Genomic DNA, 17,072 nt, shown 5'->3' with positions numbered 1-17,072 from the left:
GCACATGGAACATAGTGTTGTCATCTATTATCTGGTTACCGGCTGTTGCGGTGGGTCCCGGGGTTTTGTTCTGTGTCAGGTGTATCAAGCGCAGGCTCAGGCGCAAAGCTCCAGATAACGGCACAGGTTCACCCCGCAATGGCGATGGTCCTTGTTCTAAGTGGCCAGTTGGCAACTTGGATGAGCCGGTGATCAGTCCGTACGCTGAAGGTCGTTTCGAGGATCACGACAGCTTGAATGAGTCAGAATCAGTCATCAGTCCTTACGCTGAAGGTGGTTTTGAAGACCACCCTGACTTGCGCAGGGCCGGTTCTTCTCAGTCAGAAGCCGTCCCGTACGGCCAGGCCAAGCTTGGCGCAGCGTACCCAGGCCGCCCCCGCGCGCAGACACACCCCGTGCCGTCCCGCCCGTACAGCGCCGAGCGTCCCCGTCAGACACCAAACAGGGAAGGGGCCGTCGTGCCTGGCTATGGTCAAAACGGCAGCGATAAGAGAGGCAAAACCTGCTACCAGCACCCATCCATTCTCCCTAACCTGGGTACCACTCAGTCTTCTGCCTACCAGCAGAATGCCAGCGTCGCTAAACGTTCCCGCAAGGCACGTTGCTACAACTCCCCTGCCACTGACGGAGAGCGTACCCTGACTAAGACATATGGTTATGGTAAAAACGGCGGTGATAGGTCAGACAAAACCTGCTACCAGCACCCATCTATCCTCCTCAACCCAGGTTCCACCCTGTCCTCTGCCTACCAGCAGAATGCCAGCGCCGCTAAGCGTTCCCGTAAGGCACGTTGCTACAACTCCCCTGTCACTGACCCAGACCGTACCCTGTTTGGCACATATGGCTGTAAGGAAAACGCTGGCGATAAGTCCGTAAAAACCTGCTACCAGCACCCATCTATCCTGCCCATGCCAGGTTCCACCCTGTCCTCTGCCTACCAGCAGAATGCCAGCGCCGCTAAGCGTTCCCGTAAGACACACTGCTACAACTACCCTGCCACTGACCCAGACCGTACCCTGTTTAACACTTATGGCCAGCATGACACTATTGCGACGGTCTGCAACTCCGTAGTGTCTCCTATGGCCTGTAGCTACGACCCTGCTGCCACGCGCGAGCGTACTACGGGTATTCAGTCCGCCGTCTATGATGGGAACCACCGCAGTCAGCCCGTCACAAGCCTGGGAAACAGTTACGTCTGTCCCTCCCCCGTGACTGGTGCTGGTCGGTCCCCGGCAGCTACATACTGCCAGAATGAGTGTAGGGAAGCAATAAACAACACCACAGAGTACCCAGAGACAAACAGCTATGAACCGGTCCCTGATGCTAAAATTGGCCAGTGAGGAATTTTCCCACCTACTCCAAGATTTGGTTTTGTTATGCCCCAATCAAAATTGAAATCAGATTCCGTACGAAGATGGGAAATACTGAGTTGCTAAAAGGTCCACAAATTTAGACACAGACAACGTTTGTCAATAATTGTTTTGGAAAACAAGTGCAGTTCAAGAGGATCATACATACGATTTGTATCAAATTCAACGTTTTGAAAACACAAATATGAAGAAAGTAAAAAAAAGAACATTTTTCTGTAACAAATTGTAAGCGTAAAATCGACAAGCACTACTTACGTTCTAGCTTGCATTACGTATACATTCATCGAGAAATGAATATTAAAGGCTTAGACTTTCGGACTTCTTAAATATTACTTGACCTGTAAGGGTCCTCAATTGGTTCAATTTATTAAATTGTTCACAAGAGCCTTTTTGAAAGATCAAACTTTCGTGTTTTGACTTCAAGTTGTGCATCATTCCAAGTGTTGTCAATCCTGGCTAAATTTCTTGTTTGACAGAAGCGTATAGTAACGGAGCTAAAATTCACCGTTTTAATGATACCACCATAGTAAAAGAAAAGTCACAGAAGGGAATTCTGGCTTATGTATTATAGAAGGACATTTAAAATGCAGCACTTTCATGATTTTCTTACTGGGTCAAAAAAGTTGACATTAGACATTAACCTCAGGCTGTATGAAAAAGTGTGGTATTGTTTTTGGCCTGTCTCTCTCTGTCTCTTCGTCTGTCTCTCTCTCTCTCTCTCTTTCTCTCTCTCTCTCCCTCTCTCTGTGTGTGTGTGTGTGTGCGTGTGTGTGTGTGCGTGTGTGTGTTCTAGCATGTTTGTTGTCAATATAACTTGAGAAGTACTTTGTGGATCGGTGATGACATTTGGTATGAGGGTAGGTCTTAGAAAAATTTACGTAAATATCAAATGTGGGCCTCCTCTCGGCTGGCCTTGTAGCTCAACAAAACTTCCGATTATTGTATATTTTGCCCTGGGTATTTGGTCCTCTAAGCAGCAGCTGGTTCTGGAACTGCAGTCAATTTCCGGGGAAATATTTCAAAGTGAATAAGTCCAAAAAAGAACAATAAATTTACAGGCTTTGCAGATAGTTTACAGATGTATACAACTAAACGTAAATTATGACTTAATTTGCCTGATTGATAGAGGAATTCTGTAATTCAAGTCTTTTACATAATAGAAATTTGATACTTGTAACGTACATAATCTTTGGCAGGTAACGTAACAGATATGAATTTTACAAATAAGGACTGTACCTATATTTTCTATTATTCTTCAGTTTTACATCCTGTGTGTTTTGATTTTCACCATTTATGTGAATATTTATTGAACAGGTAGTATTAGATTGCTCCGCTTATTGTAAAGATAAGTAGATTAATTATGCCGTTTTTTTCATCGTCCATTTTCGGCATAAATGAATGGCGATGAGAACCCATAGTTTCCCGTAACGGCATCCTAGATGGCCCCGTTCAAGGTTCAAGGACACCAGGAAGGCTAACTGTTGGTAAGATACGAGGTAAAAGTTGTCGGCCTCACCTAGAAAATAAAGGTCAAACTCCTATTCTTTAGTATAACTGTATACTATGATGTATTACATCACTGCCCACAAAAATGCAATTTTTATACTCATTAATTAGCACGTGACTCCCCGTGAAAATGGGGTGGGTGAGGGCAAAATCACAAAATGGCCGCTACATGCAGAAGCGTGTGCTGTGATCATGCGTATCGATAAAAAGGGATGTCTCCTAAAGAAATCCATAAACACACGATTAAGACACTTAGTGATGACTTCCCTTCTTATTTAACTATAAAGAAGTGGGATGCTAGTTGCAAGCCCGGCAAGGAGAGCACAAAAGATGAACAAATCAGCACCACGGACAATCCAGTTGAGGCCGTCCATCACATGGTAGTGAATGACAGATGTGAGACTTTGAATGACAGATGTGAGCAGAGTCTTTGGCCTGTGTTGTGGCTCAGTTCATAATCCTGGGGATGGGCAAACTGTCTGCATAGTGGGTGCATCCAATATTTTCTGAACATCGGACTTCTACCTATTTCCTAAACTGAAGTTCCACTTACGTGGTCAACGTTTTAATGGTAATGATGACGTCATCAGTGGGGTCGAGCCCTATCTGGGGGCTCCAGATGCAACCTTAAGCTTCTTCCACAAGGAGAAAAACAAGCCTCGAACATCACTGGACCAATTGAATTGTAGTTAGAGGGAACTATGTTGAAACATATTGTTAGAAAAATTTTTCTGCCATGACGTTTTCTAGGTGAGGCCGAGAACTTTCTGATCCCCCTTCGTAAAGAACACAAAACAATATACATTTTATAACCCCCAAAATAAAGTCTGTAACATAACTTTCTTGGTCAAAACATGGACATCGATGGGGTAGCGCGGTGCATTCTGGGATAGTGTATAGAGGTCATTTAATGAGTTTGCCCTGGATTCGATGCGTTTTAAGACCTGCACATCTTGGGTATTTTCCAGTAAACTGTTAAGTCATACATTTTTCGCTTCCTATTTTAATGTCTGTCGGGATTTAGCACTCCCTCCTGGACTATAGGACTCATTTCAGCAGTTTCTAAATGTCAGGTTTGTTTACATGTAGCTATGAAAGGTTCACCAACACAACTCACGCCTGGCGGAGAAAAAAAATGGAACTACAGCTGTCAAAGGACTTTTCAATATTTCAATTGCTGTAAAATGTTGTTTGTAATTATGAGTATTTCTAGTGTAATTAAGAATTGTGATTTTAAGTATGTTAAAGGAGTATGTAATTCAGTTAGCAGACTGTGAAATGCTTCTTGTTTTTTTACTACAAATAAACAATTCATTCATTGATTCATTGATTCATTGATTCATTCATTGATTCATTGATTCATTGATTCATTCATTCATTCATTGATTCATTCATTCATTCATTCATTCATTCATTCATTCATTCATTCATTCATTCATTCATTCATTCATTCATTCATTCATTCATCCATTCATTCATTCATTCATTCATTCATTCATGCATGCATTCATTCATTCATTCATTCATTCAAGGCATCTACAGTGCAGAAACAAATCTCTCTCATGTACTAGTCTTGCTCTATGGAACTATCGTCTACCTCAACTAAAAACAGAAATTTCTGTCGCCTCATAAATAAGTAAGCACTTGTACTTTAGAACCAATAATTTCTTGCTACATGATGACTCTCCATGTCCATTTGCCATTGATATCAGAAAACATTGTACATTTTTTAATCAGAAAACATTAATGTACATTTTTCGTTATCTTCATTATTTCTTCATTGCAATGTTAGTCTCTGGTTCTATGTTTCGATTATCTAATGGTATTATATTATATTATATCATATTATATATAATATGATATAATATAATATTATATTATACTATAGTATATCATATTATGCTGATGTACCTCTGCAGTTAATGTACTTGAGTTACTTCAGTTAATGTACTTGAGTCAGAGAGGTCAGAGGTCATCCGCGGCGTTGAGACACCTTTTGCTGTGCTCCTACAATTTTGCTCCCTGCGCAAGTATTCTGTTTGGTTTCGACTTTATTTTACGTTTTCTGAGTTGGCCCAAGCATACTGTTTACGACATAGACTAAGTTTCATCACAAATTTTATAATCAAGGCAAAATAAGCCTGATTGATTTGTCGCGGCGCGCAAGCGGCCAGGAAGGTGTCTTACAGCGCTAGCGTTATATCTACATGTAATTAGGACTACAGCTCCACTCGCTATTTTAGCTGTACGGTGATTTAGTATGATGCGTTGATGTATGTAATAGAATATGATGTAAACAAACCAGTCTGTGACTTATCGAAAGAATTGTGTAAACGCAAGATAGCCTTATAGTTTGTATACAATAGTTGACAATACTGGGCGATTTGGCGCCAAAAGTGCTAGTTAATCAAGTCATACCGCCAGGACTTCCTCGGCGGCTTATGTTATGCAAATTTCTGGCATTACAACTTATGTTATGTACTTATACCTGACATCAGTATGGCATTAGTAAAAACAATGTTAGAATTTGCTAGCTGTTACTCTCTGTTGGCAGCAGTTGTAGTGATAGCGCTGCTTCCAAAGACATGTAATGGACAACAATTTCCGGACGCTAAGAACAAATTGGCCCTGATTACGTGCAGCTGGCAAACCGCACCGGAGCATCCCATTGCGCTAGGCTTGTCGGGAATTTTTGCTGTCAACAACATCACACTGTATGGTGATCCCGGGACACGCAGAACAAGGAACCAGACTTCAACCGACATGTATTCATTACTGGCCACACTCGTCCTGCTGCTATCCCTAGATGTCCACTCAAACCCAGGACCAATAGACTTAGGACTTTCTAATAAAGGACTGCACATCGGACATGTGAATATCAACAGCCTTAGAAACAAAGTACATGAAGTAACGGACTAACTATGTAAAAACAATATGCATATTTTAGCGGTGTCAGAAACCCACCTTGATGATGGTATGTGTAATGATATGATGAGTATCCCAGATTATGTCTTCGTAAGAAAGGACCGTAATGATAAGGGTGGAGGTGTAGGCTTGTACATAAAAGACCATATTCCTTACAAACTTAAACCAGATCTAGAAATCACGGAAATTGAGGCGATATGGGTAGAGTTACACCTTCCGTACAGTAAGCCTATTTTGGTAGGGTGCATGTACAGACCACCTAGCGCAAAAATAGAATATCTGCAAAAGATCATACATCTGTTGGACAAGGCTACCCACAATGGTCAAGAAGTGTTGGTTTAAGGCGACTTTAATGTCAATTGGAAAGACAACAATTGCCCCCTGCGCGAAAGGCTCCAGATGGAATCTTCCTCACTAGACTTACAACAACTGGTTAAACAAGCGACTAGAATAGTCAACACAACTAAAACATGCCTTGATCTAATATTTTCAAACAGGGCTGACAAATTTACAAACACAAAATCAGTTCCGGTAGGGTACACCGATCACAACTTAATTCACACAACACGGAAAACGAAAGTACCTACAAGACAACCCACAATCACTCTGAAACGCTCTTACAAGAGGTTTGGGCCAGAAAAGTTCTTACATGACATCGCACATGCCCCTTGGCACCTTGTATCTAACGAAGAAGACGTAAATGATGCCTTGTTCTGCTTCATGTCACTGTTCACCCAAGTAGTAGACCAGCATGCTCCGGTTCGGAAAAGTTCGGTGAGGTCAACGCCCGCCCAGTGGGTAGACGGTGACCTCCGGGACCTGATGAACCAGAGGGACTATGCCAAGAAAGAAGCACAGACATCAGGACTATCTTCTGACTATGAAATCTATAAGAAATTGAGAAACATAGTGGTAAGAGAGAACAGAAAGAAGAAGAAAACTTATTACAAAGAATTGATTGAATCACATTGTAAGGACGGGAACACTAAACAGCTTTGGGCTGTTATCAACGGTATACTTGGTAGAAACACACGCAAAACCCCAACTGTCATAGAGACAGATGGAAGAATATACACAAAACCAACTGAAATAGCTGAATACTTCAATGAATATTTCATTAATAAAGTGGATGGTCTCACACAGGGAGGTGACATAGACCTAGACGGTATAACAGCACCGATTGAGGACAAAATCATGGCATCCAAGAACTGTGCCTTTTCTTTTCAAGAAGTAACAGTGAGCCAAGTCCAAAAGTTACTTCACTCTCTTCCATCTAGTTAATCCATAGGAATTGATACTATCGACAACACGTTACTAAGAATCTCTGCAGACTACATATCAGGACCTCTGTGCCACATTTTCAATTCTTCATTCAGACAGGGAATATTTCCTACTCAGTGGAAACAGGCTAAGATCATCCCTCTCATAAAAAACAAAACTCTGCCACTGGACGGACCCAATAGCCGTCCTATCAGCCTCTTACCCGCAATAAGTAAACTGATGGAGAAGATATGTAATCACCAAATTCATACTTACCTTACCTCCAATGACATTCTATCCCACAGCAAGCACGCATATAAACAGTGTCACTCTACATCAAGTGCTTTAGTTCAGATGTCAGATAGATGGCTGGAGGAAATCGACAAAGGCAATTTAGTGGGTGCCGTTCTTCTGGATTTCAGCGCCGCATTTGATGTTGTTAATCATGATATCTTACTGGCTAAATTAAAATGTTATGGATTTGTAGAACCTGCTCTTGGTTGGCTCAGAAGTTACTTGACTAACAGAACCCAGACTGTGTTTGTAAATGGAAGTTTATCGTCACACAAAGAGTGCAAGAGCGGCGTTCCTCAAGGAAGCTGCTTAGGCCCTTTACTCTTCTGTATTTATACTAATGATCTCCCTACAGTAGTGACACATTCAGACATAGTGATGTATGCCGACGACACAACTCCTTCTGCGTCAGGTCCAAGTGTAGCAGCAATACAGCGCAAACTACAGTCTGATTTGACGCATGTATGGAATTGGGTAGAAGCAAATGAACGTGGGCAAAACCAAGACCATTGTGTTAGGTAGCCGTCACAAACTGAAACAAAACACAAATCTACATCTCACCATGGGCAATCAAACAATAGAACAAGTAGAACAGGCAAAACTTCTTGGCGTTTTGATGGACCAACAGTTATCCTGGGATCTACAACTTGATAAAGTTAAGTCCAAATGTCAGGTGCGTTGGCATCTCTCAAGAGATCAAAAGACTTCCTCACTAGCTGAACTTTAAAGATAGTGGTGCAGTTACTGGTGCTTGGTCACATGGACTACTGTTCGTGTTTACTGTCTGCAGGATCACAATCAAAACTCGACAAATTACAAATTCTCCAAAACAGAGCAGCTAGACTGGTGTTAGACGAAAAGTACAACTGTAACACGAACACTATGCATGAAAGGTTGGACTGGCTATCAGTGAAAGGAAGACTATACAAAAACACGCTAATGATGTTCAATAAAATTTTGGTAGCTGAAAAACCAGAAGCGATCTACGACAGGTTACAACGAATAGATAATTCTCATGCCCATAGCACCTGACTTGCGACAGGAGGTGGCTTAAGACTGCCTAAACCGAAGACAACCGCGATGGAAAGAACATTCGTGTATAGATGTACAAAATCTCACAACAACCTTACACCACACGCCAGGTCAACCACACCAACACTATTCAAGAACATCATAAACGACATGATAACTCACAAGACTGATACATACAAACCTTTAAAGCACTGGTGGTAAGATACTTCACAAGCAAGAAGCTGTATATATTATCATTGAATGAGACCTCTGACCTCCCAGAAGCGATCTGGTAATGTCGTGCTGCTTTGTAGTTGTTATTGATTATTGCTTTGTAATTTTATGCTAGTTGTAGTCCAATGGATGCAAGTGTTATGTTATGTTATGTTTTGTGCCTTAATTTGTATTACATTTGTGTACTGTTTGTGAATCCAGGAAGAATAGATTAGATTTGTTATCTAATCTAATGGATATCTAATAAAACATCAAACATCAAACTTCGCTGCACCAGTAACTTTTTTGTATCCTATCATGCTATATATTAATCGTACGCCCGCTGGGGCCATTTTGAAGAAGCTTTAAGTGTGTAGTATCTGTGTAAATAAAATAAATGAGTAATATAATATATGTGTAACACTTCCGTATGAATGCATATGTGGATGTTTCGTTAACGTTTGTAGTAATAATGTAATCCGCCAATGACGTCATCCTTTGCTCTATATAAGGGCATAGACTGATTCCTCTTCATTGCCAGTTGCTGAAAACATCCGCATCGCCGAGACGTGTGGTGGGGGACGAGTCCCGGAAGGATAGAACAGGGAGTGGGGGAATTTTTCGACGTAGGGGTTAGTTGGTTTTGACTTCCCCCAGACACCCCACCCTTATATTCATAAGCTGATATGTAGGGACTTGCTTTCATCGCGCGACTCTGGCACTGCTCCATAACTCATTGAGGATATGTCCCAGTGATTGTGCAGTGTAAATAGTAAACTTTTGATATTATCATGCGCACATTCTGGTTTTAGCCGGAATAACCTGTCTAGACGGTTTTATGACGTTATATCACGTCACAGAAATGACGTCGTATGACCTTACATTACGTCATGCCAACACAAAAATTCTTGTAAAATTTCCCTTATTACTACTAAATCAATGGAAATTTAAACTTTTCATGCCAACTAAGGAAGCTTAGCTGTTTATCAGCGCCACCTAGAGAGATCCGTGAAACTGCAGTTCCGTTTCCACCAGTGAACCGACGACCCTGTGACGACATCAGCGAACCTACATCACGTGATAGAACATGCCTTGGCGAGCTTTGCTAATACTCACCAGCTGTAATGTCAGGGCCGCATAAAAACAACAACAACAACAACAAAAACAACAACAACAACAAAACATTGAGTGGGGTCGTGTGGCGTAGCGGCAGAGTGCGCGAATCGGAATTAAGAGTCCCGGGTTCAAGTCCTGACATGCCACCGATCTTGTGCCCTTGGGAAAGGCACTTTACACGACTTTCCTCACTTAGCTCAGGTGTAAATGAGTATTATCCTGTCATGTATTTGTCCCCTGTGTTGGTGGCGGCATTAATATAAGTTGAAAAAAAACTTGAGTGTGTCGTCACCACGTCTGGTGATTACATGTTGGAATAAATAAAAACATTCTGATTCCAAATGAGAAAATATGACTGATATTCACATTTACTTCTTTTCGTAGCACATTTTATACTTGAAGCGTTTCAAATAGCTCATAAACAGACTACGTGAGGCGTCTCTTTATTTTTGGGTACCACCCATAAATAGCTAGAACCGTTCGGCTATAAAACAAGCAACCGTTTTTCGTCGGCGGCAACATCACATTTTTGCCTCGCAGATATCAGTATGCTATGCGATAGTAATGATCCAGCTTACTAAATTAAAGTAATGACCAAAAATGTTACTTGAAAATCAGGTTTTGCCGCTTCAAAACTGTATTTGGATGTCTTTAAACGAGAAACTGAGCGTATTAGGCAGCCCATACGTGTTACTAGGAGACCATATTGTGCACTGAAAATCATTTAGGCTGAGTCAACTGTATCCTGTGTTACTGCAGCGAGATAGACTGATATCGGGTACAACTGACACTGAAGAAAAGCGGCGAATGTTACTCAAAACGCCCAGAAGCAATCTCCGTAATTATGTTTACCGAAGAAAATGGTAAACATATTGTTTTTGCTCAATTTCCTCTTCCTCCTCCTCCTCCTCCTCTTCTTCTCCAAACATATAAAAATCGTCGATATTTTCGTAATTAGAGCCTAAAAGTCAATGGAATTCAGCATGCTGGTAGGTTGGTACATACGACACTGAACCGCGGTCATTTTAGCCAACATATATGTCAAAAAATGATTTTATTTGCAAAAAATGGGTGAAAAAAGTTGAACAAAAAGAACGCGTTTGGAACATTAGAACAACGATTCGAATTCCGAGTTCGACAACCGCGGGTCAATGACCCCAGCGCCACGGAACACCCGAAATTTCCAAATATGGGCATCCGCCCTTGTATGACACGAGAAGAGATCGGTGGACCAGTTTCATTGGTAAGTTTTCCTTTTCCTTTGTAAAATACGGCCATATGAATACCAGTCTCGAGTAGAGAATACTGCATTGGGATTTTTGGTTCAATATCCACACGTAGGACTACGGATTTCCACAGAACGCCGGCGACTTTGTGTAACTTTTTGCATGTCACCGCCAGCTCAAATTAAAATAAAAAAACACTCGTAATTTACTAGCTCCTGACTTGATAGAATCTCTTATGTATAGAGATTTAGTCTTGTTGCCGTTTTGAAAATAAAGTAAACAGAATTGTGTTCATCCATAACTATTGTCGACTTTGTAATGTAGGTGCGGGGCCGGGGGAGGGGGGCGTTTGTTTACGTTTATTACTCATGATATAACGTTAACATGGATATAACATTTTGTCGTTTAGTCAGACAGTTTCAATCTTTTTCGGGATAATACAGTACAGTTCATGGGATAAGCATCAAATCGTAATTCATCGGGATATCCCGCGGGATTTTTCGGGAACCATGTTGACTAATATTTTTACAGACAGACGGTGCAGCGTGTTTGTTTGGAACTTATGCATGATGATAGCAGTAACGTTAGCACAAACGAATAGTGTTTTTAATCAAATGTTGTTTTTTTTTATATCGAAAATTTTAGTGGCTTGACAATGTGTAGAACGATAACAAAATAATACAACCTTTTTGGTACGAGAATTTCTGTCTGACCTTGCGATGTGGACGGCCCGCTAAGTACTGCTTTTGATGTCCCCCGACCCGCGTTATCTCAGATATAAAATCAAATTTAACACATCCTCGTGCCGGTGTTCTATGATGCAGAAGTGTCCTACCATGCAGAAGGGGGCACACCCCAGTTTATTTTGGATCTCGCTCCCCAGGCGTGGGAACAGCGTTTGTCAATGACACACACCGGGTTCCGTGTCCCTGTCCTTGGTGCTGAATACGCCTACCAGTCCCTTGACTAGGGGAGGTCGTGGGGCATTTTGTTGCTGAGCATACTAACCCTTCCCTTTCATGTGCTACCGTACTTGGCTTGGCTAGGGTCATCCAGAGATATTATCATCCCATGTTTTCCACTTTTTTTTGTTAACAAAAGTTACTTTTTCCGAAACCGTTCTTAAACAAACCTGTCCGTCCAATGGCCGACCCTTATCCCACGAGCAATTAGAAGTTATTTGTAATTTCTTTAACAGATCCAAACAACTGTGTTTCCTCTGGCTGACACAAATAAGCGTACGTATTCGTGGTATGATCTTCGCACATACATTTACAGTATGAAGAAAGCTTTAAGTTTTGACATCTGACATCATGAAAGTTTAATGAATTAGCATGCCGTAACGCTACACCTTTGATATGAAGTCACCCCAGCTCTTTTAAATACCGTTATATATTTGGCGGTTAAATATGACTAACATTTTTAATCTTCATGAAGGGGCTTAGCTTTTTGACTGTTCTAATGCAGTTCAGACTCGGAAATTTCATCAAATTTGCATTTTACTTGTAGAAGTGCAGGTATGAAAACAACAATAACAGCAGGTAAGATACAATCTATATCAAGACAAGAGTCATGGTTGTATTTTTCATCGTGATCATAAATATTAGTATTATTCAAATAGCAAGTCCCAGACAATCGGAACCACTCTCTTACATAAGACCATTTCCCGGGTTGTTTGTCACACGGCATTACCGATCTGCTGAAGGACGCACCCAACAAGACGACAACAACCGGTTCTTGAGGCATTCTACACGAGAGCCTCACGATTAAGTGCCAACCGACGCCCTTCGAACTGACTTAAGAGGTATGTTTCCACCAGTAAGTAGTACGCAGGCAAGTATGTTGCGATGGCAGTTTAATATACGTTCATTTAGTTTCATATTCTCGAAGCAGATTTTACAGTCGGACAGACTGTAACGTTGTCTGACTGTTGGCAAGGGGAGGTAGCTAGGTAACTACCCAGCCATAAGTAAACATTCAACAATTTTCACACGGATATATCCGTTTGGACATCAGTTTTGTTCAAACGTGGGAAAATGGAGTGGTGCGTCTTGACACTTTAGTCACACCCGGGGACCAATTCTGCCAGAGCCAGAAAATTCAGATTGACCATGCCACGTAACGTTACTCGTACTAGAACTAATAAACTAATTAAAACGTTTTAGACCTATTGTTGAGTAACATCTTCTCACCCTTAAAAGCTTCTTTATCGTTCTACGGATTTTTTTCTGATGGGCGGAAACACAATAAAAACGTCTGGCGCAGTAAAAAATACCTTTAAGTTATCGTTAATATTCAAACAGTTTCAGACAATCAACACAACCATGTTCATATCAACAGTTCTGCCGTAGTTCCAAACCCTTTGTTTCTGACCATGAAATAACAACAACAAAAGCACGTATTCATCAAATACGGCAGCAAAAAGAGCACATTTTGCTTTCAAGTTTTATCCTTTAAACAAGACTCATAGACTGTTCCAAAGTTTTTGACTTTAAAGCCTTTGTACCCTGACATTTTCACGGCATGAATTTAAGAGCAGATTTACAACGTATCCAGCAGAGCATATTTCGCTTCTGACTTTATTCTTTATCCTGTGTGAACAAAGACTTTTCTCTTGTGATGGGATTTTTTTCCAGTTCAGTAAACAGAACCGAACCTGTCATATAGATCTACATGTATGTCTGAAATGAATATTGTTAGAATCAGCTGCGATTTTAGGTCGTCTCGGCGTATCCAAAAACGTACATGTACATTTGATTGCAGCGTGGAGCAGCTGTCCACAGCCGTGATTGATAAATCTCAGGTAGACTTGAGAAAAAAAAGTAGAGTTACGATTTACCCTGGATAAGTAATATAATTGAAACGGAGACAACAATTGTGTACATTCCAGCAGTTCCACAGTAGTTTCAAACTGTTTGAAACTACTTTTCAGACTGTAAATGTAACAACAACAAAAGCACGTATTGATCTATGCCTGAAAGGAAATGTCTAAGGATCAGCCGCGATTCTAGATAGTCTCGGTGTATCCAAGAACGTACATTTGATTGAACTATCGAGCATAGACTAGCTGTCCAGAACATCTTACTGTGTTGGATGCATCACTGTGTTGGATACATCTCAGGTATACTTGAGAAAAATGTAGAGTTACGATTTGCCCTGGATAAGTAAAAATAATTGAAATGGAGAGAACAATTGTATTCTTTTTAGGTTGCAGGACATCATGGGAAGAAAGCTGCGACACTTGCTGATTATTCTTCTCATCATCCTGAAGGAACCCAACACGCCAGAGGCTGACTGCAGCTGTGAACTATTTCGCTGCAAATGTACCAACCGAGGTCTCACTAGTATCCCACAGGGCCTCCCAACATCTATCAATGGGTTAGATTTGACAGGTAATAATATTACAACTGTCAAACGGTCTGAGCTGTTACGGTATAAGAGATTGAGTTCGTTGAACTTGGAAAAAAATAACATTAGAAGTATAGAGTGTTTTCCTCCAACTAAACACGGGTTCAGTTATTTGCGCATGAGTTGGAACGAAATAACTAACATCCCACATGATATATTTTCAGAAGTAACCCCAAAATATCTATATCTGGACCACAACCAGATAACAAACATCCATGTTCATACTTTTGATACAAATAATCTGAACAAGCTGGACTTGTCCTATAACAAGATAGCCATGATTCAGTCAGGGTCATTGGGAAATTTACTCCGACTACGTTCGTTGAGCCTAAGGTGCAACAAGATAAGACACATACAGAATGGTGGATTTGTAAATCTACCCATGCTAATAAGGTTGGACCTTAGCGAGAACAAGATGGTTTCCTTTTCCCCTTTAGCATATAGCTTGTTGCCATCCATACGATGCATATTACTTGGCAAGAACCCCTGGCAGTGTGACTGTAGGATGACTCCTTTAACGCTAAACACGACTGCATTTCCCTTATTAAAATACAATATAATATGTGCTCAGCCATCCAAATTCCAGGAACAGAGGCTTGCAGATGTAAATCCTGAAGAATTGGTATGTAAAAAGACAACCATGTCACCGCTAACTGTTAATTCCCAAATGCCATCTGAAGTGTCATCTAATTTAGTTGTCAACACAGAAAGCAATACTACTAGCCCATCAGCATATCCCGTAAGCTCGACATCCATTTTTACACGACCTGATGATATCCAAGTGAGCTCTAATAACTGGTCCAATGGCACTGTCAGTTATCGCTATCACTGGTGCTTCAAACGCAATGCTGGCTCAATGGCTCGCCATGTAGGCAGAACAAACAAAGCAGGCATAGCAACACCAACTCCATTCCTTAGAACCACGCCTGACAAGCCAGGAATTAGCAATTCAAAAAAATCTTCTCCCAGCCTCTCCCTACCTGTTCTTATCATCTCTGTCTGTATACCAGTAGTTGGCGCTGTCCTGATTGGCACTGTCATTCTTACAATCTGGAACAAGAGGAGAACCAGAGATCCTCTATTTCGACTAGATCCCAATGTTGTTGTATCTGGCCACGGTAGACGAACTAAGAGAGCAGTTTGTGTAATGGCCAGTGGTGATGATCACCAGTATGAAGATATTGACAACCCACGTGTTAAGACAGGACAGGGTCAGTCTCAGGCCATCATTGAATCCAACACAAACATCACATCTGCTGTAAAGATCAGTGGTCATGATCAAAAAGATCAGCCCATGCCAGAATCACTAGATATTAAGAATATATCTTATGGCACGGGGCTGACTGTCCCGAATCTGAAGTGTGTGTACAAAGCTGTGGCCCAGTCTCAGGCCATTACTGAATCCAACACAAACATATCTGCTGCTCTAATGACCAGTGATCAAGGGCAAACAAGGCAAATTCAGCCTCAGGTCATCAGTGAATCCTTGGATGCTGGAAATGTATCTTATGGCGCAGGGCCGACTGTCTCGCAGCCAAATTCGCTGTACAAAGTCGTGGCTCAGTCCCAGGCCATCACAAACAACATGGCTGCTATAGGGGCCACTGGCCATCAGGCAGAGCAGTCCCAGTCTCAGACCATTACTGAACCCAACACAGACACCACATTTACTGTAGCGACTGGTGACAATGGTCAGACAGGACAGGGCCAGTCTCAGGCTATGACTGAATCCAACACAAACACCACAGAAACTGTAATGACCATTGGTCATGATCAGACTGGACAGGGTCAGTCTCAGGCCATCGCTGAATCCAACACAAACACCACAGCACACACACACACCGTATCTTGTGGCAATGCTCAGGCAGGACTGGGCCAGTCTAATGCTAGACCTGAAGCCTTTAATATGATAAATCCATTAATGTGTGATGCATTGCTAGCTGCCCTACAGACAAATCCCATGTACGTACATGTAGATGGGAAAACTGTACCAAAGGGCACAGCATCTGCAGAAATAGCCAATGGTCATGATCAGACAGGGCAGGGTCAGTCTCAGGCCAACACTGAGTCAAACACCACACCTACTATAGTGGCCAGCGGCAATGGTCAGACAGAGCAGGGCCAGTCTCAGACCATCACTGAGTGACAACAGTGGTAACTAGTGGTCATGGTCTTAGGAATCATAGACCTCCATTCTAACCATTATAATGTTACATTTCTGAGAGAAACCTAAGGCTCCGTAAAATATCAACTTTGCGTATTTCTGAAAGTTGTTGTTCGAGGGCTTGCAATTGAGATTACTGAAACTAAACGTTTTGTATAAGAGTTTCTTTAAGGGTTTCTTGGTAACGATTGTACATATCTTCAGATGTTAGATTGAACAATCCACACTACTAGTAACTTTATTGTCCTCCCTGCCCAACCAAAGGCAGGGATGGAGTGTTTTACCATTCTATGTGAGGTAAGGTCCATTTAAGTTTCAAAACCTAGCAGCAGTGAAAGGTACTGCAGAAAGTATCCAAGATATGAATTACCACTCGGCCACATTTATAACTAGTCATAATCACTGCTATATTTTTCATGAATAAGACCTTCACACCATTACATCAGCTGTAGTTTTCCCTTTCTTTAATATTGTAATAAGTGAGGGCAATATTTATGATATAGTGATTGTTTCTCCATATACTATAACTTTATGGGTACATGTATATATGGGTATATACATGTTTGTACTGTTTCGATA

The 17,072-nt window shown here is 41.4% G+C and overlaps 1 protein-coding gene across 1 annotated transcript in view; it reads left to right on the top strand.

Moving 5' to 3' along the window:
* Positions 1 to 1,340, top strand: part of LOC109470033 — a 6,326-nt gene extending 4,986 nt beyond the window's left edge. The window contains exons 3-4 of the mRNA XM_019768809.1: positions 16 to 846; positions 916 to 1,340. Coding sequence (XP_019624368.1) covers positions 16 to 846; positions 916 to 1,340 — 1,256 coding nt within the window. The remainder of the gene's footprint in view (positions 1 to 15; positions 847 to 915) is intronic.
* The last annotated feature ends 15,732 nt before the right edge of the window (positions 1,341 to 17,072 follow it).

Source organism: Branchiostoma belcheri, unplaced genomic scaffold (genome assembly GCF_001625305.1).
Source record: "Branchiostoma belcheri isolate BF01 breed outbred unplaced genomic scaffold, Haploidv18h27 scaffold217, whole genome shotgun sequence".
NCBI lineage: Eukaryota > Metazoa > Chordata > Leptocardii > Amphioxiformes > Branchiostomatidae > Branchiostoma > Branchiostoma belcheri.
The sequence above is the reverse complement of the archived record's forward strand: the minus strand, read 5'-3'. Positions and strand labels throughout refer to the sequence as shown.